The 26,977-nt window shown below is 45.4% G+C and overlaps 1 protein-coding gene across 3 annotated transcripts in view; it reads right to left on the reverse strand.

Moving 5' to 3' along the window:
- The window catches only part of CRIP3 (cysteine rich protein 3), a 376,762-nt gene that overhangs the window by 146,128 nt on the left and 203,657 nt on the right, over positions 1 to 26,977 (reverse strand). For all 3 annotated transcript variants that reach the window (XM_078647288.1, XM_078647290.1, XM_078647289.1), the window contains exon 5: positions 22,198 to 22,266. In XM_078647288.1, coding sequence (XP_078503414.1) covers positions 22,198 to 22,266 — 69 coding nt within the window. The remainder of the gene's footprint in view (positions 1 to 22,197; positions 22,267 to 26,977) is intronic.

A 26,977-nucleotide genomic window follows, 5' to 3' on the forward strand; every position in this document is an offset into this window, starting at 1 on the left:
CTGATAACCCCCTTCTATGATTTAGGTTCCCAACGCTTGGAGGATATGGCCCGCTATAGACCTGTGGCATACTGGATGAGACTGTGGGTTACCCCAGACCTCTCTCAGTATGCCCGGGCATTCCTAGATGTTAGAAATGCTGACAGGGCCCACAAAATTCCCTGGATGCTTGAGGTACAGGCAACTTATTCCGCTATGGGTTTAGCCAGTTTATGGGAAGACCCAACAGTCAATACCTTCCCACTTAGAAAAACCCTCAGAGAACTTTATTGGAGCATGGTTTCAATGAAAAGATTTTGTTCAACTATTGGTCCGTCATTGACGGCGGACTTTTTGGAACTCAAACACTCAATTGCTCTTGAGGGTTATTGGGATTGCATTACTGTTCCTGAGGCCAGAAAGAGATATCACCAATTTAGGGTGGAAACTCTACCAATTAATTCATTTGTTTGCAAATGGAGAGAAGGGCTTGATCCCAGGTGTCCTTTCTGTCCTACTCAAAAGGAAAGTATCGGGCATATCCTATTTATTTACAAAGCCCCTAGGCGATCCTGGTTGAAACCTATTTGTATACAGCTGGGCCTCCAAACAGGCTGCGAGGCTTTTAGGATTCTTAAAACAAATACCTCTCAGCCTGTGGTTATTGCAGTCGCAAAGTTTTTACACTGTATGTGGATAATCCGCGCCCGTAAATTATGTTTAACTTGATCATTTTAGATTCCTTCTGCATTCACCTTTTATCTGTAGCTCTCTTAAAATAATTTTTTAGTCTTAGTGGAATGTGTATTTAACTGCAGTCAAAATTGTATGATACACTTTAAATTTATGAACTTAAATTATATTTTTATTGTGTGGTTGGTTGTTAATTTGCTATAATCTCCCAAAGTGATTCTCCAAATTGTACTATGAAATCAACCACATTATACGCTACCTTATTGGTATTTTTTAAAATTGTTAAATATTTTAATGTTGTCTTTTATGAAGTATAAATTGAAATAAAGACCTTTGAATTGAATTAAATTGAATTGACCTATTCCTATATTATCGGATCAGGGCCCGCTATCGCAAATTGCATAGCTCCTTCCATGCCCCATGACCCACTTTAACAGCCCTAGAACAGGTACTAAACAATATACCCCAGAGTTAGCCAATTACAAGATTATATAACTCTATGCAACTCACCTTCCCGATCATTCGTCCCAAGTCGTTTGAGGGTTGGAACGAAGAGTAACCCACGCCTCTTACTGAGGGACAGTGTAAGTTCTGCTGTGGTTACATAGGCATTACAGAACGCCAGCACAGCTTTTTTGGATGGGGCTAAGCGAAGATGATAGGTGCTGAAGATGTGGCTCACCCCAGGCCTCCTTTCTCCACATGGCTTGGCATTGTCCTAAGATAGCACAATACTGGGTAAAATGTTTTGCCTCAATTAACGGTATATTAGAGTCGAGGCTGGAGCCATCACCACTCCTGGGTATTTTGGGGTACACGAAAGACACCAATGCTAAGTCTAGACTCCTGCTTGCGATATTACTGTTGCTGGCGAAGAGACGGGTTGGCCATGACCTGGGGAAGGGTGGGGGTCCCTTAAAAGTTATGAATAAATACAAATAAGAGTATACTCTTGTTATCAGGTTTATTCATATACACCCTAACCATCAGCTAGCAAGCAGCAACTGACAAAAGCAGAATCTCCAAACAGAGTACTCTAGGTTCTATAGAATGCACAGGTAATGAAGATAGAGAGAATACTACACATCTTTCCTATAAAAGAGGCTGAACTAAAGATAAGAAATCATTAAGAACATCTTTCCTATAAAAGAGGCTGAACTAAAGATAAGAAATCATTAAGAACAAAACATAGGAAAATTTCACATTGAAAATGAAGGCAGAACACAATGATATACATATCCATACATAATGAAAAATTAATTCAACTAGTATAGTCCTTGAGATAAGTTGGAATTTTCTTAATACGAGAGCTAAACCTTTGCTGAGATACATTTGCATCATTAGAACAAACAGAATCTTTTACATTCAATTTCTCATTAAAAGAACAATCCTTAACAAGAGCAACTCGATTTAAATTCCATATTTTACCATTTTCTAACTTAACTGAGTTTTTAAAACATTTTATAACTCGCATAGAAGAGTATTTTGACCAAGCCAAAGCTCCCACAGGTGCTCTGACCCTAACTACATCACCAACTACAATTTTCCCTTCTTTTACCCTTTTTCTTTCATCAAAACAAAGTTTTTTTCTAAACTGTAATTTCTCTTCTCCAAGTCTCCAATCACCAATTCCGTTGTATTTTATTCCTTTACCCCAACACATCCATGCTGGACTCAAACTCGTATTAGGAATTCTCCCTTTAAATAATTCAAATGGAGTTTTTTTCGTTGACATCTGTGGTGAAAATCTATGAGCTAAAATGCACTTTTGTAGCTCCTCTTTCCAATCCATTGAATTTACCCTTGAATGTTGTATATTTTCCTTCATCACTCTATTGAACCTTTCTACAGGTCCATTGGTTTCTGGGTGATAAACAGAAGATCTTTTATGTTGAATACCACAGGATATCAAAAATTCAGACATCATACTAGAGCAAAATTGTAGACCATTATCTGATAGAGTTTTGGGAAAACCTTCCCTTCTAAAAATGTCTTTTAGAAAAGAAATGACACATGAAGATGTAACTTCGGAAACAGAAGAAATGTCCACCCATCTAGAATAAAGATCAATCAAAACTATCAGATATGGAGTTCTATGTTCACCAGAAAGTGGACCTTGTCTATTGCAATATCTTCCCAAGGACCTGTTGGAAGATTACGACAGACCATGGGAGGTGTACGAGAAACTAAAATGTTGTCACTAACCCTACATTGCAAACACTCTCTCACTTCTCTCTCAATTTCTAGATCCATCCCTGGCCACCAAAATGAACACCGAATCCTTTCCTTTTACTATTCCTAGATGACCCTGATGAGCCTTCTTCAATCAATCTTTTCCTCAAAGATCTTGGAGGAATCAACTTAGACCCTCTTAAAAGGATTCCATTCTCCACCGATAATGCATTTTCTACAAAATGCCATACCTGAGAAAAAGAACTGTCCAAATCTGCATTACCAATAACCAAAGCAATTACACAACTAATTTCAGAATCCTTACCAATTTCCTCTAACCACTCCTCCTCAAGTATTGTACCCGAGGTAATTTCACATACATTGACTTCATTTTCACATATTTCTTCTTCATGATCAACTCCCTGTACTTCATCAACCAAACGTGAAAGACAATCACCTGACACAATCTCTACCCCTGGTATATAGTCAACACCAAAATTAAATTCTTGAAGACCAATAACCCATTTTCGGATTCTTGAAGAAACACTATCTAAACCTTTCATCAAACATTTCTCTCAATGGTTTATGGTCTGTACAGACTTTAAATTTCAAACCCCAAAGAACATTTTTAAACTTTCTTAGAGCCCAAAATAAAGCCAAGGCTTCTTTTTCAATAACTGAATAGTTCAGTTCTGCACCCCTCAAACTCCTTGAAGCACAAGCAATAAGTTTCTCTTGCCCATTCCTTCTGTGTTTCAAAATAGCACCTAAACCCTGAGAGCTTGCATCCGTTACCACAAAAGTTTCCTCAAAAGGTACAAATGCTTGTAAGTCTGGAGCATAAACCAAATCTTTTTTAATATCCTCAAACTCCCTTTGACATTCTTCAGTCCACTTAAATTCTCTGTTCTTTCCTAGAAGATTTCTCGAATTACTTGATTTTCCTGCTAGATTTTTTACGAATTTTCCAGAGTATTCGACCATTCCTAGAAATGAAACCACTTCTTCCTTGTTTTTTGGTGATATCAGTTTCTCTATAGTATCAACCAACTCTTTTTTAGGTGAGATTCCAACCGCTGATATATTATGACCTAAATAATTCACCTCGTTGACTGAAAACCTACATTTTTCATATTTTAATGTCAAACCAGCATTTTCCAATCTTTTAAGTACTACTCTTAGTGTTCTATCATGTTCTTCCTGATTCACACCATATATTAATAAATCATCCTGATAGCATTTCACAGATTTTATTCCTTTTAAAATTGAAGCCATGACACGTTGAAAAACCGACGCAGCCGACCAGACCAAACGGCATTCTCTTATACTTAAATGCACCCATCGGTGTGATAAATGCCGTTAAATCCTGTGAACTCTGCGTCAATTCTATTTGATGATATGCTTGTGTTAGATCTAGAGTTGTGAATACCTTTGAATCACCTAAAGATGTTAATAGTTCATCTATCTAGGGTAAAGGGAATTTATCCACTACAACCTCCCTGTTTAATGATCTTAAATCACAGCACAATCTTATCTCGCCATTGGGTTTATTCGCGACCACAATTGGTGCCAACCATTCTGTTGCTTCTACAGAAGTAATGATGTCTTGTTTTTGTATTTTTTTTAAATGCCTGCTCTACTTTTTCTTGTATAGCTATTGGAATTCTCCTTACTTTTGCAATAACAGGGACAGCATCCTTTTTCAATTTTATACAATGTTTATAACCTTTTAAACATCCCAAGCCTGGTCGAAAAACTTCTGGAAATTCTTCAATGATAGAATTCGCTTTAGATTTCACCTCTTGAATTTGAACCTGGGGATCAGAATTAGGATTCAATATAACACCCAGTAAACGTTGATGAGGCCACCCAATTAAACAATCACCAACCTTTGAAACATAGATCTTTCCCACGATTATCCTTTCCCCATTTCAATGGATGCATTAAAATAACCAATCATACTAATGGGAGCACCCCCATAACCACCTGGACACACATCCATTCTACAAAGCTTATTCTTACTTTTAAAATATTCCTCATAAATTTCTTTAGGAATAATTGTAATGCGTGCACAAGAATCAAATTTCATCTCTAATTCTGTACCATCAACCTTGACTTTACCAGTAGGATGATCTTTCTCATTTTTATCTTTTACCTGACATATAACTTCCTTTATTTCTTTGTTGACCACCTTCTTTTCCTTTGTTTTACAAAATGTCTTTTTTCCACACCCATGACATACAAAACTCATTGCTGGACAAAACTTTGAGTTTGCCTTATGACCTGACTTTCCACATCTAAAACATGTTATACCTACCAACGTAGTTGGGGGCGTGGCTAGGCTAGCCACGATGGAGGCTGTGACTTGCTGAGGCTCCGCGATCGGGCCCGCATCCTGCCCGTTTCCAGGGGTCGTGGCGAGCTATCACCAACAGACTTGGAGGCCAGAACTTACCTGGTGACCAACAGAACGCCGTGAGCCCGAACATCCTCACTGGCGGCCGCGGGAGAGGGAAGATACTCTTGCTTTCACCGGAGGTGCGCGCCGGAGCCCAAGATGGCGGCCGCGACCCGATGAACGGGAGCCGACCGTCCCTCGCCGCCATCTGACGCACTCCCCTGCTTGGTAGTGGCTGTGGCGAGAGATCGGAAGTTACCGTGGGGGAACTGCCACCTATCCCTCGGCGCAACCCCGGCGTGGCCGAGTGCCCGGATCCCGGCGCGCAACCCCTGCTCCGGAGTGCCGTCCGGCGATCTCCCTCCCGAGCGGGGTGCAAACTGCAGACAACGAGAACAGGCGCCCCACTCCTGGGGGTGGACCACTACTGGCCCCCTATGCCCTGGACACCCCCGCTGGCAACCACAGGAGACGGGGACATACTCTCGCCGGAGACGCGCGCCTGACCCCAAGATGGCTGCCGCATCCCGGTTATCCTGAGCTGGAAGTCCCCGACCGCCTCATACCACCATCCCCTGCACGACGGCGGTTGCTGAGGGCCGTCGGAGGCTGCTGCGACCACCCACGAGACGAATCCTTCCAGTGGGGACCTACCTCCAGACCTGCGGGACCCGGACTTGCCACGACTCCACCATTGCTGTGCACCCGGCTCCCGGCATGGAGCCCATACAACAGCGTGCTACCTGGCGATTGCCCTCCTGGACAAGGTGCGTGCGGCAGGCGTTGTGTGCCTCAGGGGGACCCCATTCCTGAGCCCAGACCACCGCTGAGCCCCTGCAGCTACTCCGCTGTCCACTGTGCCTGACCTTAAGATGGCGCCCGCCCGGGACGCGCAGTGAGGCTTTCCCGCGGCCACTCCTCGTGGACACCTGCACGCCTATGTACTAATTGTCGCGTCCTCTACAGTGACCCGCTGGGAGGGCCCTCTTGGGTGGCCGGCTCTCCTCTCCACCGCGGTGGCTGCCTGACTCTGGTGCTCTCCATCGAAGTGCCCACCCTGAACTCTGCTGACCGCCCTGCTCCCACCACGATGCTGCAGGACCTGGGGGGCCACCTACTGCCTTCCGCGTTGTCCTTGTGTGGCGGGAATCCCGCCTCTGGACCTCTCCTCGCAGGCTGACCGCTCCTCAGGCGCGAGGAGGTTGTACCACACCACTCTTCGTTGGATTGTCCTTTCATTTTGGTCAGCAACTTACGCCTCACCCCCGTTGACCCAAACAAAGCACTTGTGAGGCGCCCCCACTTACCCCACGGTCTTCACCGGGAGATTACCTCGGACATCGCCATCATGGGGAAACCCAAGGGTACGCAGCCCACCCTAGTACCCGAGACTGCCCCTGAAAATATGCAGCACACGCGGGCATGGTCACAATCTACCGAGCCGCCTGCGAACCCCACATTCTCAGCATAACTCGACCAGGTACTGGCAGCCATTGAATTATCCCGGCTCTCCATGGAGGAGCGACTCGGCACCCTGACCACGGACATTAGCCTGATCCGCGACGACCACAGGAAACTTGCGGATAAGGTGAAGGACGGGGAAAAGACATTGGCCGATCTGCAACCCACGGTCAGAGCACAGCAAACCACGCTACAAGAGGTCCTACATCGCATGGCGGCCCTGGAGGGGCGTGCGGGCGATTTGGAAGCCGCTCTCGACACTGCCACATTCGCGTCCTGGGCCTGCCGGAGGACATTGAGGGCCCCCATCCCCTGGAATACATGGAAACATGGATTAAATCGTTCATCCCAGCCGCTGACCGCACTGCGTTCTTCTCCATAGAACGTGCCCACGGGGTACCAAACAGGAAACCGAAACCGGGTCTCCCCCCCCCCCCCCGAGACCGATGCTCTTAAAATTCCTTCACTTCCGTGACGCAGTCCTTCGGGCGGCTTGGTTGGCCGGTCCCTTGCAAGTGGAAAACAGCCGGATCAGGATCTTTCCAGATTACGCACGTGCTGTCCAACAACAGCGTTCCTCCTTCCACTATGTCAAGAGGCGCCTCCAGGCGAACAACGTTCAATACTCCCTACTATTTCCAGCACGCCTCAAGATCTTACACAAAGGCACTGCCATCTTCACCACAGCGGAAGAGGCGCAGGATTGGGCGGACCTTCATTGCCCATTGCAGTCCAGGGCGGAGATCCACCGTAACCCCACTCCCAAACCGGCAAGATCCAGCAGACTAGGATTGAGACGCTCGCGCCGGGGAACCGCCGGCGGGACTGGTTCCTCCCCTTTGGACTCCCCGGATTTGACACAGATTGTGCAGGAGCGCCGAGAGGCCCTACAGGCTGTCATTGATCTGCAGGCTTCGCCCCTCATGCAGGATATTACTCGACATCCGCACATCTTCTCATAGGAGGGGGACAACGATAGTGATGGCACTCTCTCCGGCAGTGGCTCCACCACCCCTCCTCTAGTCACCCCACAAACAGCGGACGCTATCCTAGATAGACAATCAGGTGCATCCTTGAAGTGACTGTATCTCCTTGCCGCCCCTATGGGCATCTAGCTCACACAGATGTGCATCGCCCTTAACACGGCTCCCTTGCCACCAATGTACAATGTTGGCTAACGCGCGACATTCGCCATTCCTTCACAGGCCCAATACACGCACAGCCTTGCAAGTACACAAGCTGCCGCCCCCGCAGTTTTCTTGGTATACCCACCCCCTAGCAGGGTATTTGTTTGGATATGTTGCCACCGGTGACATTTCCTATGTATTGGGACAGTTTCCCATCCCCAGTATTTCCCCCGGTTCACTATGGTCCCACCCCGTTTAAAGCATGGTGCGTATCAGCGTGCACACACTACCCTGTCATTACTCCTGGCGGATCACATGGGTGCCTTCCCCCTATAGTGCGCAAATCAGATGATGGCGGCTTCACATTCGGACGTTAACGTCCTCACTCAATGTCCGGGGCCTACAAACACCACGGAAACGGTACTCTGTGTACTCCTACATCAAACGTCAGACTGCCAGGATAGCGTTCCTGCAGGAAACCCACCTTACCAGCACCGAGGTGGGCAGACTGCAGGCAAAATGGAGCGGCACAATCTGCGCAACGTCTTACTCCGCGTTCGCACGAGGCGCCCTGAAATGGGTCAGGCCGGGGACCCCCTTCCGGGAACTTCGCCGGGAGGTTGACAAGGAGGGCAGGTACGCCCTACTCGAGGGGCTCCTCGATGGCCAAGCAGTCCTCCTTGGTAGCATTTACGCCCCAAACATGGAGCAGGACAAATTCTGGGACCACCTCACGGGAATCTTAGCCCAATTCACCTCAACCCCTTGGCTTCTGGGAGGGGACTACAACTGCACACTCGACACCGCCTGGACCGCTCACACCCCCTGCCCCAGCGCTCCCCGACCCATAAGCAATCGGATAAGTTCCGCGCTTGGGCCCTGTATTGGGCTCACAGACGCATGACGGCACCTACACCCACACACCCGCTTGTATTCCTTCCACTCTGTCCCCCACAACTTACGGGTGCGCCGCGACAGGTTCCTTTGCTCCGCGCCGATCCTCCCTAAGGTGGTTTCCGCGGATTACCTGGGGAGGGTCGTTTCGGATCATGACGCCCCCATCCTACGACTCAGCTGGCGCCCCCCACACCCCCCAGTTCCCACCTGGCGACTACCTCGGGAGTGTCTGACGGACCAGGTCTTTAAACATGCACACTCACAGAGCATACAAGACTTTTTTGCCCACAATGCGGGCACCGCTTCATCCCTGTTGGTGAAGTGGGATGCCTTCAAGGTGGTGGCACGCGGGGAATGTATCAAACAAATCACCGGGGTTCGGCGGACACTAGAACATGCGCTCACCAAAACGGAACAACATCTCGCCATGGTCACCAAGCGGGACGACCTCTCCGAAGAGCATGCTGCACTCACGGCAGAGGCTAAAACGGCCTATCAGTCGGCTTGCGCCGACCTCCGCAAATACAATTTTAGGGCATACGCTGCCCGGGTACATAAAGATAGAGATAAGACCGGCACCATGCTCGCCTGGTTGGCGCGCCAGGATACAGAGATCCGACCGATCACCGACATCCTCACCCCTGATGGTACCCTAGCGCGCCCCCAGATGTCACCAACGCGAAACGCGCCCTATCCCGTCAAAAGGCCCCCGGCCTAGACGGACTTCCGCTAGAATACTACACAACATTAGCGCCGAGACGCCTACGGGTATTTGTTGCGCTTTAGAAATGTCAAAAAATAAATAAATAAATAAACATTCTCCCCATTACTAGTACCGCAATTAACCTTGATGTTTGCGACAGCCCTCGAACAGGGGACACTTCCCCAATCTCTGCTGGAGTATGTCATAGTGACCTTTCTAAAACCACACCGGGACCCACAACTTATGTCATCGTATCGCCCCATCACACTTTTGTTGGCTGACTGTAAAATCCTAGGGAAGATCTTGGCCGATAGATATATCCAAATTATACGCCCCCTAGTACACCCGGATCAATGCGGGTTCGTCCCCGGCAGGAACACCTCCCAGAACATTCGTTGTATTTTTCACGTACAGGACCAAGCGAAAAATCTCTTCCCACGCTCTGCCTGCCTCATCCTAGACCTTGAGAAGGCGTTTGACACCCTCACTTGGCCATACCTGTTCTCCGTCCTGCGCAGACTCAATATCGGCCCGGTCCTCACAGCGTACACACGGCTTCTGTACACGAACCTTACCTCACGGGTTCGAATAGGGAAACACATCTCAACGACCTTCGCGGTGCAGAAGGGTACAAGGCAAGGCTGCCCGCTCTCACCCCTCCTGTTCGCCCTCGCGGTCGAACCCCTCGCCATTCGGTTGCGCCAAGAGGGTATCCACTGGGGTCCATGTACGCTGATGACCTCTTGATTTATGTAAGAGACATCTCGGACGACCTCACTCCCATATGGTCAGCTCTTACAGACTTCGCGAGCGCCTCCGGGCTCCGAGGCAACTGGGACAAATCCACAGTTTACCCCTTTCATCCGGACGTGCCTCCTTGTGACATTTGGGTGGGAGCACAGAAAATGTCCTGGACAGCGGAGGCCCCCGATACCTCGGGATCCGTCTCTACCACTCCCCGACCGATCTATTTGAGGGAAACCATTGTAGAGCGCTGGCTGGTGTCCGCTCGCCGGTCGGCTTCTGGTCCAAGCTTCCACTCGCCCCGATCGGTCGTGTGGCTTTAGCTAAAATGATCATGCTCCCCCGACTCCTGTACCACTTCGTGAACCATCCGGTCATCCCACCCAGGGCCTTTTTCCGCGATCTTGATTCCCTCCTACGTACACTAATATGGGGATCGGGTAGGCACAGAATAGCACTCAAGACATTGCAACTGACGACCACCCAGGGAGGCCTGGGAGACCCTTCCTTCGAGTCTTATTTCCTGGCGGCTCAACTCCAGTGGTTGTCTTACTGGACGGCGGGGCGGTACATGGGCGAAACACACACCGACGGGAGAGATCCCCACTCCGGAACTCACCCCACTCCTTCTCCCGGGTACGAAACCACGGCGTACATATCCCTTACAGGCGACGGTGGCGCTCCGGTGCATGCTCAAGGTACATCGCATGTCGCCCGACACGCCCCCATACTCCCCGCTACTCCTGCTGATCGGTTGGCCCAGGCTCGACACATACTTCCCGACCAACACGCTCACTGCATGGACGGCATGCAGGATCACGGACATGGAATCCCGCTTTGAAGAAGAGGGCCAGCTCAAACCTTTCCGACAGCTCGTGACCGAGTACGGCCTCCCCCCAGGTCAGTTCCTGTGCTATCGTCAGCTCCTGGAAGGCTTCCGCCCCCATCACAACCTTCAGGCTGGGGAACCAGATACACATCCGGTTATACACGCCATCCTACACATGGGGACGGGTAGACACCTGGTTACCTGGCTATACAGGGCGTTACGCGACATTGCGCACACACCCCTAACAGCGCTGCGCGCCACATGGGAGGACGAAATCGGACGCCCACTACACAACTCTGAATGGGTCAAGGCACTCGAAGCCCCCAAAAAGACATCTAGAAATGCCCGTTTCAAAAACGTACAATACAACATTCTTCATAGGGCATATTTAACGCCAGCGCGCCTGCAAAAATTCTACCCCGACTCCCAATTCCTTTGCCCCAGATGTCACTCTCAGAACGCAGACTTCCATCACATGTTCTGGAGCTGCCCTACCCTCCACACTCTATGGCAAGCAATCCATACCACTCTGACAGACCTCATGTGACTTACCACCCTTGCCACGTGAGAGCAGCAGCGGTGCGTCCATTGGGGCGTAGCCCCACCAGCCCCATGGACCCGCCGCTGCACGTTTAATTAATTGTGACTGTAGAAATTAAATTTAAATGTCAGGATTTGTGCCGGGAATCCCGGCAGCACCCGACGGAAACGGGAGTGCAGGGGGTTGGCTGGGCCGTGCGGCGGGGCTGGGCTGGGCTGGGGGCTGGTCTAAGTGTGACAGACAGTACTGACTGACAGACAGGGTTCACAATAGTCCACCGAGACACTGCATACTGCTGCGCAACTACTGCTCAGGGCGGAAACTTGCCCGAGCATGCGCATGTATGTTCCCCCCATGCTGGCAATAATGACACGGGGAGGGTGCTGGTTAACAGGAGCCCCGGAGTTATCAAAGGCGACAGGGCGAGCAGTTAGTGTGCCCCCCAAGCCAATGGCTTGGGGGCACACTAACTGAAGCCAATCCTGGCGCTGCATGCAGCGCCAGGATTGGCCGGTCACCGCGCAACCCGGCAGGGCAATCCATCATTGGATGCCGCGCGTGGGTGGCTCACAGTTACTGCACAATGGCCATTGCCAATCACTGTGCCTGACTTCTTGTAGTCTGGTAGTGATTGGCCATTTGCGGCGCTGCTGGTGACGACATGGTTGGTTCCACCCCTGCGACTCGCCTCGTGGTGTTCTTCTCTTCTGCTGTGTGGAGACTGGATTTCTTAGCCAAAGACTGTCTTATCTATTATTATTTTGTAATGCCAAATATTGTATGCGAGAACAGACTACCAAGGTCGACCCTCGGACCCTGCCCCAGTCCTGGTCTTTCAGCGGCTCGCTCGTTTGACCTTGGCCTCCTCCGGTCTCATAAGTTTCCGGTACGCTGAGGCCGACCTCAAACCAACCCATCTGTATTGCAGAGGTCTCATCCTGCCAAGTTACGGACCCCGCCCCAGCCCTACCGGCTGCTTTGATACATTCCTGAGATCCACGAAGGTAAGACTGAGCATGAAGCACTGGGTAGGTCTGCTGTAACACTCCTCGGTGTCAGGGGCCATGGCCAAGAGGTATCGGCGCTCGGAGTTAAGTGTTGGGCCCCAGAGCGTAAAAACAGCAAGGTATTCCCAAAACAGAAACGTCCCCATTGCTCCCAGAAACAGGGCAGGGAAGACGAGTGACAGACAGCCACGGGAGGGGAGAGCGGAAACGAGCCCGGAGTCTGTTATTGGGAGCGGAAATGGAAGGATGAGGCGCTTCGTAGAATCTCTAAATATTTAAAACAATCTCAAACTGTGCGATGACGTTGCAGGGTATTAAAAACGACTGTAATTTAGTTTCATTTTAGTTTTTTAAATGTAGCGCCCCCTTGATATCGTCCCTTTCCGGTGCTCCAAGTGTCTTGGATACGAAGGCAGAGCGGAGGGCTGACCGGGAGCAGGTGCAAGGCCGTCAACGGGTGAGGCTAGTGTTTTCGAAAAGAATAGGAAATAAAAGGTTAGAACGCACATCGATGGGACACGAATGTAAACATGAAGCAAAGGGCGCCTTAGATGCTGGAATGTCACAGATATAGAAATGGCTAGGATTAACAATTGGTGGGGATAGGGGGCACACATGGGGATTATGGGTTTTGCAGTCCCGCTGGGAGGAGTAGCAATTACAGGTACCTATGTCAAAATTAAGCACAGCCTGTGCAATCAGAGCCCCGTGGCTTTGTTACAAGCCCACTGTTTTACCCCTTGTCTGTGTCTGTTCCTGCGAGCATTTGGGAGCACAATTTAAATTTCGCTCTGTGTGCCATCAATGTTTAAACTGGACAGGTTTTGTTCTGTTCAAATACGAGGCAATGTGGTAGATGAAAACAAGTATTAACAATGTTGGCAGCACGATTTGTATGCAAAACAGTTTTAACTTTTGCAGTTCTTTTTTATATTGTCGGATTTATCATCAGGAAGGCAGCATGTTCTGAGAGTTTTTGCGCCATAATGTTGACAAATATTTATGCACCTCGGCTGGTCATTACGGCATTCATACATTGAGCAGATGGCTTACAAATATTATTTTTACTGTGTATATGTTATGAAAGTGATTTGTTTTGCATTGTGTCAGTCAGTCATGTTTTTTATGGCTCTTCGCCACGCGACGCTTTTATCGTTTTCCGGAAGGAGAGGTGTCACGAAGCAAGGACATCTGAGCACTGCGCAATCTCCCCCCCCCTGTTCTTGTTTTGAATATGGTGGGTTCGAGGGTGGTCTCTCCCAGCTAAATTCCGTCTACAGAAGATGTATCTGTCTAAGTGAAGGAACAGAGAGAACTGGGACGACATTTGTCCGATGGGGAATAAAGACATTATGATCCAAAGATGTCTGCTCTGTGTGCCAGGGGGCCGGTTGTTCTGTGTCCCTGGGGTGGTCTGTTCTGTGTGCATGGGGGGAGGGGCTGTTGTTCTGTGTGCATGGGGGGTCTGTTCTGTGTGTGGGGGTCTCTTGTTCTGTTTGCCTGGGGTCTGTTGTTCTGTCGGCATGGGGGTCTGCCCGATGGTATATATGCATGTGGTACTGTAGGTGTGTTAGTCTGAGAGTGCATGGATGTTTACATGCATGTATCATCTATGTCGAGTCAACATGTGCTTGGATGGTGTGTATCTGTATTTACTATAAAAGTCAAACACATTCGCTTTGCCAATATTTGGATTTCATCTCACTTCAAAAGCAAATTTAAAGTCTAATTTTAAGCCCACTTTACCTCTCAGCCTTGGTCATGGTTCCTCTAGAGAGATAAGGGATGCAGAAATCTGACATTAATCGAAACAGAGTGGCTGGCTTTTATCTGGTATAAATGCTATCCCCAAGGCCTGTAAGTATGAGTTTTTATGAAATTGCATTTCTGCATGTTGCCTAGCTGCAGGGAGGACGTTAATATTGTTGTGTAGATATCTCAGTGCACAGGAGGCTGTGGCAAATTACTCAGGACATAAATACAGTGGGGAGTTAATTGCATTGATTGTAACTCTTTTCCCAAACACATGTAAACTCAAACATACTCACACATGCAAACAGCCAAAAACACCAGCACAAGTAAACGCAAACCTGCTCACACATGCAAACAGCCACAAACACCAGCACATGTAAACTCAACCATACTCACACATGCACACAGCCACAAACACCAGAGACCAACAAGCAGACAACCACATCCACTCACTTATTCTGATAATGGGAAGGTCCAGGCTCAAGCATGCGTACCGGAGGGCCCTAGAACAGGTGAGGTGCCAAAGATATAAAGACAACACTCCTAGCATTACAGAGTAAAGCTCATTTTCTTTCCGGTTTTTCAAAGCTGTTACGCTTAGAAAAGGGTCAGTTCCTCTTGAGCATTCCACAAGAGTGACTCGCAGAGTAGCTACAGCAAGAGTCACGTGCTGCTTCCTGGGTGTATAGGCCTATGGGGAAGGCATAGGAGTCATCAGTCATTGCTTCATAGGTTCCTCGAAGTGACCGTGTGTAGGACCTGTATAATTTGATCATTGAATAGTCATATTGTATGGCTAAGCAGACCTTGAAGTTCAGATTTTTTCTTTTTTGAGTTTTATATAGCGCGAACTAGACCTGAGACATCGGGTATCAGAGCGCTTTACATGAGCACCAGTTTCGTTATAGATGAACACCTTCATTTTTTTATTGGTAGGCACGGGGAGATTAAGTGATTTGCCCTGAATCACAGGATGTAGAGTGTTGTTGCTGAGACTCTAACCAGGTTACCCAGCTTCGAAGCCGACCGCTCTAGCCGCAAGGCTACATCCTCTCCCCTTGATTGTTGATTGTAGTCAATTGGTCACAATTATGCAGCTCTCCTGTACGGATCGCTCATAGTGTTCTATTTACTTAATAAAAATGTTTGGGGAAAACCACAAAAATGTTTGCCCATATAACGTTATTTTGTATTGCACGTTCTTTAAATGCCATTGTCGACATCCGCCATGCGCTGTGCTTTTTCCTTGAAGCACATGTCTTTTCAATGCCATCTGAAATTCCTGCAGAGATTGGCTGGGCCACATATTGGGTGATGTGGAGTTTCAGTGTAGAAGGACAGAGATGTAAAAGTCCCAGAACTAGGAGGCAAACATGGTGGCTTTGGTGTTGTTTGAAGGTTGTGATTGGTGGATCTAAGGTTCTGATCTGGTGTGTAGTATGGTAGAGTGTCAGAGAGGGTGTTGGGAGCCGTGTCATTTGCTGATTTGAAAGTTGTGATTGGTGAATCTAAAGTTCCGAGTTGGTGTGTAGCATGGTAGGGTGTCAGAGAGTAGGTTGAATGCCATGTCATTTGCTGATTTGTATGTCCATGCAAGTGGTTTGAATACGGTCCTGTTCTTGAAAGTGAGCCAGTTGGCCTGGTGACAGGATTCAGTCTGAGCATAATAGGACGGAATGTATGAAGCTCTATGGTTATACTGAATAAGCAGCTACCTATGTTATGCCATCTATTAATGTAATAACTGCACTTTCACAATTGCTTTATTAACCTTCCTGCTTTCTCAAATTTGCTTGAAAATGCACGATTTTTCTTCTTTTTTTTCAAAATTTTCTTGGGAGGGGGGGGGGGAGTTATCCCCCCAAGCCCCCCTTTTGGGGTTCGGGCTCGCTCGCTGCGCTCGCTACGGTGCTGTAAGCAAATCACTTTGCGCCCCACCACTTTCAAATGTCACCCACCGCCCCTGCGTGAGAGGCCAGCGTACTGGGCATATTTAGGATCCCCAAGCATCTCAGTGCACACAAGCGTTTCATCTCCTTGGCACTCTTACTGGCAAAGAGGAGCATAGCCATGCGCTGGCGATCCCCCGCGGGTCCCCCCTTGGCAGCATGTGTGGGAGCAGTATGTAAGTGGGCGGCAGCGGAGGAGGATGCTCTACGTGAAGAAGAAGTTAAGGGGGCCCGGAAACGTCCCATCTCCATGGAATGGGCCATGCTAATACACAGCTTCAAACAGCTGACACAGGAGAGAGCTCCGGAAACTCCCCCGCCCAGTTCCGCCACCCCTGGCCCCCCGACGCAGTCATGACCCCAGTCCTTCGACCCCCTCTCTGATAGCACCACGATTCCACGATACACCTAGTTATATCCAGTCTCACCAGACCCATGCCGCCCCCTTTCCTCTGTACATTCCGCACCCACATGCTTCTTCCCCTGGTTTATACCCCACATGTTTCTTGCTACTGCTAGCACATGGACCACAAGGACCCAACCTACACGCCACTGTTCCTCCATCCTCTACCTCCACTGTTGTTTATGCACCCTGTAGTGTATATGTTTCATGATATGGTCTGTATTGTGCAATATCGAAAAGCTAATAAAAACAAGTTTTAAAAAAAACCTACCAACATAGTTTCCTCTTAACCAACATTTTTAACAATTGGCTTAACCTCTTTTACCTGAGAAGCATCTTCCTTCACCTCTTCCACCTTCTCTTCTAACTTTCCTTTGTCATTCTTTAACTCATTTACACATTTCAACATATGCTCAACTCTCTTTGCTATACCAATTACTTCTTCACGAAGTGGTTCGTCCTTTAGCCATAATTCTTCCCTGATCTTATCCTCTCTACACTTCAAAACAAACTGATCTCTTATACGCTCTTCATTCGCTGCACCATACTTACAGGTAGAAGACAATTTTCTTTAAGCAGTTATATATTCCTCAACTGACTAATCTTTCCTTGTTCACGTTTCCCAAAATGATATCTTTCCATTATTGTACTCACACAAGGTAAATAATGTTTATCCAGTTGCAACAAACACACTTCATACTCATCTAACCCCTTTTGTTCCTGTGGAGACAAATCCGGCAAATTTTCAAGTAACAACAACGAATGTTTTCTCTCTGCACTTAAATTTGTGCCACAAACCTTAGCATAGTGTGCAAATATCTTTTTCCACTTACTCCATTTAACTTTTGGTTCTCCTAGATCACTTAAAAAAAACTGAGGTGTAGTTACATTTTGCATTTCTAATTTTGGAAATGCATAACTCTTATTATACTCTATATATTTTCCTAACGCTATTTCTTATTTTACTTGTATATATCCCACAAACAATTATACAATTTCTAAACATAAACTACTAATATAGCAATATACAATGCACAGTTTTCTTCCTTAAACAATATTTTATGTATATCTTATGTCTATGTGCAAACAACTTGGAAACAATCTCCTTATTCCTTAATTAAGTGTTTTTTAAACTTGCGTAGATGAAGACTTCAGACGACTTCTTTATTTCACTCGCCAAATACCTCAGTTTTTTTCATAAATTCCGCGTTAAAACAGCTTTATTTTCAGATGTATTCTTACAAATAACGTTGTACAAGGAGTCCAAGATCTCACGCAGTTTTCCGTTTCTCTTCACAACGTTATGACATATCCTCATGCGCAAGGTCTCACACAGTTTTTCCGTTTCTCTTCACAACATTATGACGTATCCTCATGCGGCGTCAAATTAAGCCACTCCTGCTCATGTGCTGTTTCCCACTGGTCATTCACCGAATCCCTCACTCAGATTCTACTACGTCATCACTTTACTCCAGCCACTGAACTAGAAAGAGCTCCTCAAACGATCAAAACGATAACGGTAACCTCTTTACTTTTCACGATGTTTAACTCAAATCTTACATTTTTCTTGTTTTCCTACAATGTATTGCTCCGCTAATTTCCCTTTCTACTTTCACCACAATACTTTTACATTTTAAAAATGCAGCTGGAGAAGTTATTTTAATTTTCCTTACTTCTCTTATTTTAACACAGCCGCTGGAGAAAGGGTAAATTACAAATATATTTCTTTTATTCACACTTCGAATAATTTTAAGTTTTCAAATTCCTTCCCATCCTCCACCTAAGTTAAATTACCGCCGCTGGGGAAAACTTTAATTTTCCCATACATACTACTGCCGCTGGGGAAGTTTAAACATCAAATTGATCACACTTATGAACTTTAAACAATACACTCCGAAAATGTTCCTCTTCTTCTTCAACAAATATCTATTCTTTTCCCGAATATTACAGTCAATCAAACATGAATCCACTTAGCTTGATGTTAAGGTGCTCTTCTTCTTTTCTGTATCCCACCCTCGTCGCCAATGAAAAGTTATGAATAAATACAAATAAGAGTATACTCTTGTTATCAGGTTTATTCATATACACCCTAACCATCAGATAGCAAGCAGCAACTGACAAAAGCAGAATCTCCAAACAGAGTACTCTAGGTTCTATAGAATGCACAGGTAATGAAGATAAAGAGAATACTACAGTTCCGAAGACCAAATATTGGGTTACTGATGTGACATACTGCCAAGAACAGCTCAATACATTCTGGGAGCTGATGCCGGTTGACTATAGACCCTAGGATATTTGAGGTCCCTTTCAAGACTGGATTATATCTCAAAATTCATTAGATGTTGATACAATCAAATCCTAGGGTTCGACAAGGAACTGGCTCACGTTGCACCCGATGACCACGCTGCCATGATGCAACCTACTGGTATTATTGCGACCACTTCTGTGTAGCAATCCACTTGATTCACGAACTGGCTGTTACATCTAATGCCAATTTTCTCTGCTAAAAGCATAACTGACTTAATGCTTAGCTAGTAAATACACAAATGTTAGCTGCTGTACTAGGTTCTTCCCATTGATAAGGTTGTTGTCCCTTTTTGCCTCTCCCTTTTCTCAAGCTCTTCCCCCCCTCCTCTCCCTTTTCTTTCTTCCCTTTTTCCCCTCTTCCTTTTGTAAATACAAGTCCACACATTTTAGGTGGAGCTTACAGGCTGTACGTATTTATTTGTCTTGTATGGCATGTGGTTTTCTTTTGATTTTACAAAATGTCCAATAAACAAAATAAAAACATTTAAAAAAGCATATTTTGCATTCCTTGGACCTATACTGTTGGTGATAGCAGTACACACAAGTCACTGCCTGGATCATCCACATAAAGTACTTTTCCACATGACATGCCAGTACCGAGATTTCTTTTTATTTATTTTTGGTGAGTCAGTCATCGTTTGGCAACAGAAGGTATTTCTTATAAGTCACCAGCCTGTAAGTTCAAAGGATGGGTGTATTACCATAAGGAGTATAAGGTTGGTTAAAGAATGTAACAAGACCCAAAGATAGTATGTACCCTGCGCAGAGGTCTGAAGGACTTGGTTCCAGGAAACATTCTGTAGAATTCTGAACTATGAAAACCTGCAGGGGAGTGAAGTTTAGTACAGTCATCTCATTGGCTGACTTTTGGGAATTTTCTAATGAGTTAATTGTGCTACTAAAGTGGCATGGTTTTATGTCGATTTCTAAAGGAATTCCATTAATCTGCTATGTTTTAAGCTTGGTAAATGATTAAAGTCCAATGCTGGACAAGTATGTGTTGGAACCGGGACTGTCGGTCCACTTAGGGTGGCATGGTCCAGGGTGGAAAGGCTAAATCTGGAAGGCAACTGGGTCATGCTTGCATTATACACTCTACAACACCCCAGCGCAAACCCACCAAAAATGACACCACACCATCTGTTGAATAGAATATAGAGTAATTTAATCTCGTTCTATTGTGAATTTCAAAAGAGAGTTTCATTGCACAGTTAATTAGATCCAGGACTCTTCTTATAGAATTAGGTACAACCACTGGTCAATACATAATGTCCCTTATGGCAGACAAAGCATCAATATTTTAAACACATACAGTTTGCTCTACAACAGGTATTCTTCTTTTAGATGTTTCACTGGCTATTACAAAAACAGATATGAGCAATTCTCTAGGACAAGCATATAAATAGAAGACATTCTGTTTCAACCGGACGCTTCCCCTTATTCTGAATTAAGCTGGGAAAGATTTCTGGATTTGAGGCACTAATCTCTGAATTTAAGTACACAGTCTCGCTGTAGTTCCTGAGCACAAGATCTGCTTCACAAGGAACTATTTCTAGGGAAAGTTTAGGTCCGGACTCCACTCTGACTTGTCAGATTTGTCACAGTATGGGCAGAGATTGTATTCTTCCGGGGCTTAACTCCTGTAATACCCTAGTTCCATTAAGGACTCTTTCCCTGGATAACTTCTCCCTCTTCCTCCCCACCCTCCGCTGTTGAGTTCCTGATTACCTTTGCGCCGTCCAGCGCCTTAATTGGCTCCACTGAAGGTTGAGTCGTTGGCCCCCCCCCCCCCCTTGCTCGGGTCTTGACTCTTTGTCCGAGACAGGGCAGAGGCGGTGTTCGGGTCGGGTGGTGAACTCCTTGGAGGCCTCTCAGCTGACAGGCCTGCATACTCACTCTCTCCTGGATTTCCAGGGAGTCTATCGCGGGATAGCCGGCTCCTAATGAGCGTGCCTGCTTCCGCCTCCCTGAGAGACTTCTGACGCGCTGAGGAGAGGCTGCGCACTGGGCGGGAGTCCTGTTGCCAAGCGACCCCGCCCAGCGTCGCTCTCTGAGCCGGCGCTGCGCCTCTTTCCCTCACGCTTCGCGCGGTCGGCCACGCTATCTCAGCAGCGCGAGGGGCAAAGGGAGTGGACCCCACCAAATACAGCCAGAAATTAACTTGGCACTTTGTAGCTTTGGACAATACAGCTCTTTCCCAGTAGGGCAGGCAGGCAGTCAATCAGGGCCAGTTCTAAGACCCCACTTTACATCATGGGTTTGTACCAAAGCTCCTGGTTCTGCGCCTTCAACCTCACCAACAGCGCCACCCTCAGGGCGGCTGGGGCCAAGTCACTCATCACTTGTTTGTGAAGTCCAATCCTTTTCGGTCAATGGTCCCACCAGAACTGGGCTCTGGCAACTCTCACCAACTGGGCCAAATTAGCAGGAAGAAGGGCAGCAACCACCACCAACTAGCAGCCCCTGAGAGCAATCAAAGCAGCTTAAATCACAATCCCCCTCCTCTGTAGTCTGCACTCCAGCCATCTCCTGTCAAGACAAAATGGCCGCCCAGTATCCACCCTTATATAGCCTGGGCCCTGGTCACTAGAATGGCCTGGAAGGTTCTGGAACTCTCCATTGTTATCCTATGGCCCACAAGCTCGGAGTTAATTCCTGTAGGCGTCCATCCTAGGAACCCATCCACCATTTTAGGAAGGCGCGCCTGTACCTCAGCACTGAATAGCAGTGGTGGGGCACCCAGAGACCTAAACCACACAAAGAAATAGGACTGGTGGACAAAAATAATGGGAGGCTGAAAGGGTACATGAAAAAAATAAGGGGAGACCACCCAAAAGGCTGACAGGTCTAACAGTATGTATATATTAGATGTATGAAAGTTTGATTACATGAGATTGGCCAAACAGTCAACGCCGTCAAGGTCAAAAACACAAAAAAGGATTGATTTATGCATACAGTATATGCATGAGATGACTAATGAAAGTAGCACAGGTATTTTTCAGATGTAACAGAGCCGCTCTTACACTTCAATGCAAACACTCTAGTAAAGGCAGAATATTACACTAAACGGCCAATAGCAATAGTTCCCTGGGTTGAGGCAAAAGCCCACTATATATTTTTACAAAATTGGTATTCTCAAGTTTAACAGAGAGCTGCAGGGTCGTACCAGACACTAAAACAGTACTTAAGATATTTCAGTAGAAAATTTTGCTATGACTGTTGCAGCACTACCTACCAAAGAAGACTGCTTTCCCACAGCCAGGGCAGAGGGACGTTTCTCCTGAAAAGGTCTTCATGTATGATGCTGTATAAAAGAAAAATTAGGAACAATTAGTAGTGGTAAATAACAAAAAAGTAATTAAACTGCAAATAATTCCTGAAAAAGGAAATCTGAACACTTTCTTGAAAATGTAATTGCTAAATCACTGAGGCAGAGGCTGAGGAGGTGTCTGAAACAGATCACAAAAATCCCCTCCTTTCTTAAGTTTTATGTAAGCATCACGGGAGAATGAATGAGTGGAGTTGTGGTTCTATTTATGAATTAACTTATTGCACTTTGTAGAGCTTGAATTTAAAAATGTTTGTGTAAACAAATTATTTATCAATGGATTCTATAATTAAAAAAAAAGAAAAAACTAAAATGTTTTGGGAAAAAACACTTATGAAATCACAAGGTAATAATAAAAATATAAAGAAAGAATATAGTATGTCATGTTTTAGATAATGTCACATGTCAACGTCATTTAGACAATTTTTTTTTTAAATGCACATAGCCCGGTGCTAAAACTTCCTTACTTTCCAAAAAATATTATTCCTTACTAGGGTTTATCCTATTTAGGCAGGGGCCCCATTCTGCCACAAATAGCATCACTGGAGAATAACGGATACAGAATATTAACTAGGGACACTAATGATCAACTTTTTCGGGCTAGCGCTGTGGAACGCAATGGCATTGTATAGTAGAGCTGGGATGTGGTACTCGTGCACCCTACTTTAGCTCCAGATTGGACGCACCCACGTGTGTAGGACCCCAAGAAACCGGAGGTGCCTAGTTGCACCCCATTTATCGTCACCGGACTCTCTTGCGATAGCGCTGACAGCCAGTGAATCAGGGATGGCTGTAGAAGGAGCAGAGCTTTATAACCTTAGGGGCTTGCACTTTGTGCACGTCAGACCCCACCCACGTCCACTGTTTTGGACCACGACCGAGTCGGTACACCACGGGCCGTGCAAGGCTTCTTCACAACTTAGGGTGGAACTAGATATATCAGACATGCTTCAATACTACGATTGTTTTGTATCAGATAGGCTTTGGAATTCTTTACGAACTCACCATAGCTGTGGATTTGGATTCTTGCGTGAGACCCGTTGCAAGTTTGAGATTGTATGTTTCTTCTTTCATTATGTCCTGAAGAGGTCTAAAATCTAAAAGCCAAAATGCGTCGACACCCTACCTCTTAAGTCTCCGGAAGGCCTGGATTGTTAAATGTACTAAACACACTGTGTGTCTTGTTAAGATCTAAAGATTTTGCTTGCAAATACACAGTAACTTAAGAGACCATCATTCAGAGTGATTGTACAGGAATTTTATGCACTACCTCCCAAAAATAGATACATGGAAGACATGAGTTCTCTACAAGGATGAGATTTGGTTCTACTGTGAGTTTTGCAATGTCTCGTCCAACTTTGTTGAATATTTGTATGTAGTAAAATTGTATATTCTATGTTTAATGCATCACGATAACTATTTTATTCTGGATGAAATATGAATACCTGAGAGATCCAATAAAAGAAAGATCTCGAAATATTCGAGCTGTGCCAAGGATTAATTAATGTAATCATTAGAACTAAAAATATTTATGTGTCCCGGCTTCTCATCTGTTTTCTTTTCCTACTGAAAATCAGAATAGCCAGCAGTTTGGTAACACATTTTCAATAGTTTTGAACATATATATATATATATATATATATATCCAAATATATCCAAAACTTACAGTCGCCTGCTGAAGGAAGAGCCTCGAGACAGGAAACTTTCAGCCAAAATCTTTATTTGTAGAGAGCACTCATGGAAACGCCAGCACAGTCCACGAAATTCACGTGCCCAGCCCGACGCGTTTCATGTCCAGCACTTCATCAGGGGCTCTGGGTAAGAAGTCCATTAACAGGCATTGTTGGGCGGCGTTCTTTGTAAAGGCATTCCCCGCCTCTGTAGGCGTGACCATCAAGGTGTTGTGGGATCCGTAGTGCCGCCGTGTAACTTCAGTGAGCTGCCGTCAATTGGACTCTGGATTTTGCTTGCAAATACACAGTAACCCCAGAGACCATCATTCAGAGTGATTGTTCAGGAATTTTATGCACTACCTCCCAAAAATAGATACATGGAAGACATGAGTTCTCTACAAGGATGAGATTTGGTTCTACTGTGAGTTTTGCAATGTCTCGTCCAACTTTGTTGAATATTTGTATGTAGTAAAATTGTATATTCTATGTTTAATGCATCACGATAACTATTTTATTCTGGATGAAATATGAATACCTGAGAGATCCAATAAAAGAAAGATCTCGAAATATTCGAGCTGTGTCAAGGATTAATTAATGTAATCATTAGAACTAAAAATATTTATGTGTCCCGGCTTCTCATCTGTTTTCTTTTCCTGCTGAAAATCAGAATAGCCAGCAGTTTGGTAACACATTTTCAATAGTTTTGAACGTCTTAATACATTATATATATATATATATATATATATATATATATATATATATATATATATATATATTCACTGAAAAAACCATAGGTTATAGACCATATATAGTTAGGAATTAGCATTTACAAAACCTTATTTTACTCACACAAAACCATTGAAATTCCATATATAGTTAGTTGCACTAACTATATATCGCGCACCCGCAATCCACTGCTGATGATGTCACATATTACATCATTCATGACATGGTCAGTGACATCACTGATGACATCACTGATGACATCACTGATGACATCACTGATGACATCACTGATGACATCACTGATGACATGTGATTTGACATCAATGACCACATCACTGATGATATCATTCATGTGACAATACAATGCATCTCCTCACATTTTAATATAACCTCTGTTTCACCCAGTGTTAAATACAGAGTATAATTTTTGAAACCATTGACACACCAATACTAGTTACTACATACGCACTCACTGATTCCTATGTCTACACACACATTCACTCATTCACCCATACAATCATTCATACATACAATCACTCATCTTTACAACACTATCATATGCACTCATACACCTATACAGACACTCACAGTCTGCCACTCATCCATGGAGTTACTCACACACGTAGTCAGTCCTGTTAAAGAATCAATGACACTTCCATTTTCTTGTCTATACAGTTAAACATAGAGTACCTTACATTTTCAAACATATACTAACACATACTTACCTTCTTATAGAATCATTGATACAAGTACACATTGATCTGCACAGAGTCACACACCTCCCAGCCAGCCAGCCACACACACACTCAGTCTCCCATACAAATACTTGGACAATCAATCAGTAACCCATATAGTTAATCATATAGCTACTGATCAACACGTGCAGCAGTTTACAGAACAACAGACATAATGATGCTCAAATTAAGATAGTTTAGTCACTAACCCATGCACTCAGTGAGACACATTTAATCACTCACTCATACATTCAGTCATGCACCTACTAAATCCTTTGTCCAGACACTTATACTTCCACTCATTCTTCAATATGTAAGACACATTTTAACTTTACAGAAACACACAGTCACTGGATGATGTCATCAGTGATGTCATTTGAGATGTCATCAGTGATGTCATCAGTGATGTCATTTGAGATGTTATCAGTGATGTCATTTGAGATGTCGTCAGTGATGTCATTTGAGATGTCATCAGTGATGTCATCAGTGATGTCACTGACCATGTCATGAATGATGTAATATGTGACATCATCAGCAGTGGATTGCGGGTGCGCGATATATAGTTAGTGCAACTAACTATATATGGAATTTCAATGGTTTTGTGTGAGTAAAATAAGGTTTTGTAAATGCTAATTCCTAACTATATATGGTCTATAACCTATGGTTTTTTCAGTGAATTTTCAAGGTTTTGTAAATGCTAATTCCTAACTATATATGGTCTATAACCTATGTTTTTTTCAGTGAATTTCATTGGTTTTTTAACAGCTAATATCTGTAGCTGTAAAATGTATTCTTCTTTAAATCCAAAAATATATTTTATATGTTTATGAATAAAAAAAAATTTAAATATTTTTTTTTCTTCGTTCCCGCTTCGCGAATCGGGAAGCTTCCCGTTAGCTGACCTTGATGCCGCGAAATAGACCGCGAGCCGGTAAACGTTTCTTTACCGCAACTGCCGCGTTACAAAACATCGTGACGCCTCCCGTCCGCATGACGTTTCACGTTGTCGCGTGATACGTCATATGACGTGCTACGTTAGCGAACTGGTACGCGAAGCGAGTCGCAAAGCGCAGGTTTCTGGAAGCAAACCGGGAGGCCCTGCAAAGCGCTTAACGTAAACACAGCAGGTCATGTGACTTGGTAATAACACTTTTCATTGGTTCATTTCACTTTTGGTTTCCTAATGATGTAAGACTAGGTCATATAATCTAAAATGAACACTTTTCATTGGTTGAGAACTCTTGTTTTTCCCAAATGATGAAAATCCCTCCTTTCCTCACTCTGACTTTCATCATTGTGAGAGAAAGACCCTTTGTGATCACTGAGCAATGGCTTCTTTAGTAGCTTCAGCTGGTGCTTCCCCACCACCTCCACCACATCCAAGGAAGAGTGGACCACCTGCTCAAGTTATAATTCAACAAGAAGAGGAAGAAGAGGAACAGGACGACGAGCACGAAGAGAGGCAGTTTTTGCCTGAGGAGCCCAGGACGTCTCACCGGAAAGAAAACTTCATTTGGCAATTTTTTAAAATTCCCAAAGGTCAGAAAAAAGTAA

This window comes from Lissotriton helveticus, chromosome 6 (genome assembly GCF_964261635.1).
Source record: "Lissotriton helveticus chromosome 6, aLisHel1.1, whole genome shotgun sequence".
NCBI classification, from domain to species: Eukaryota; Metazoa; Chordata; class Amphibia; order Caudata; family Salamandridae; genus Lissotriton; species Lissotriton helveticus.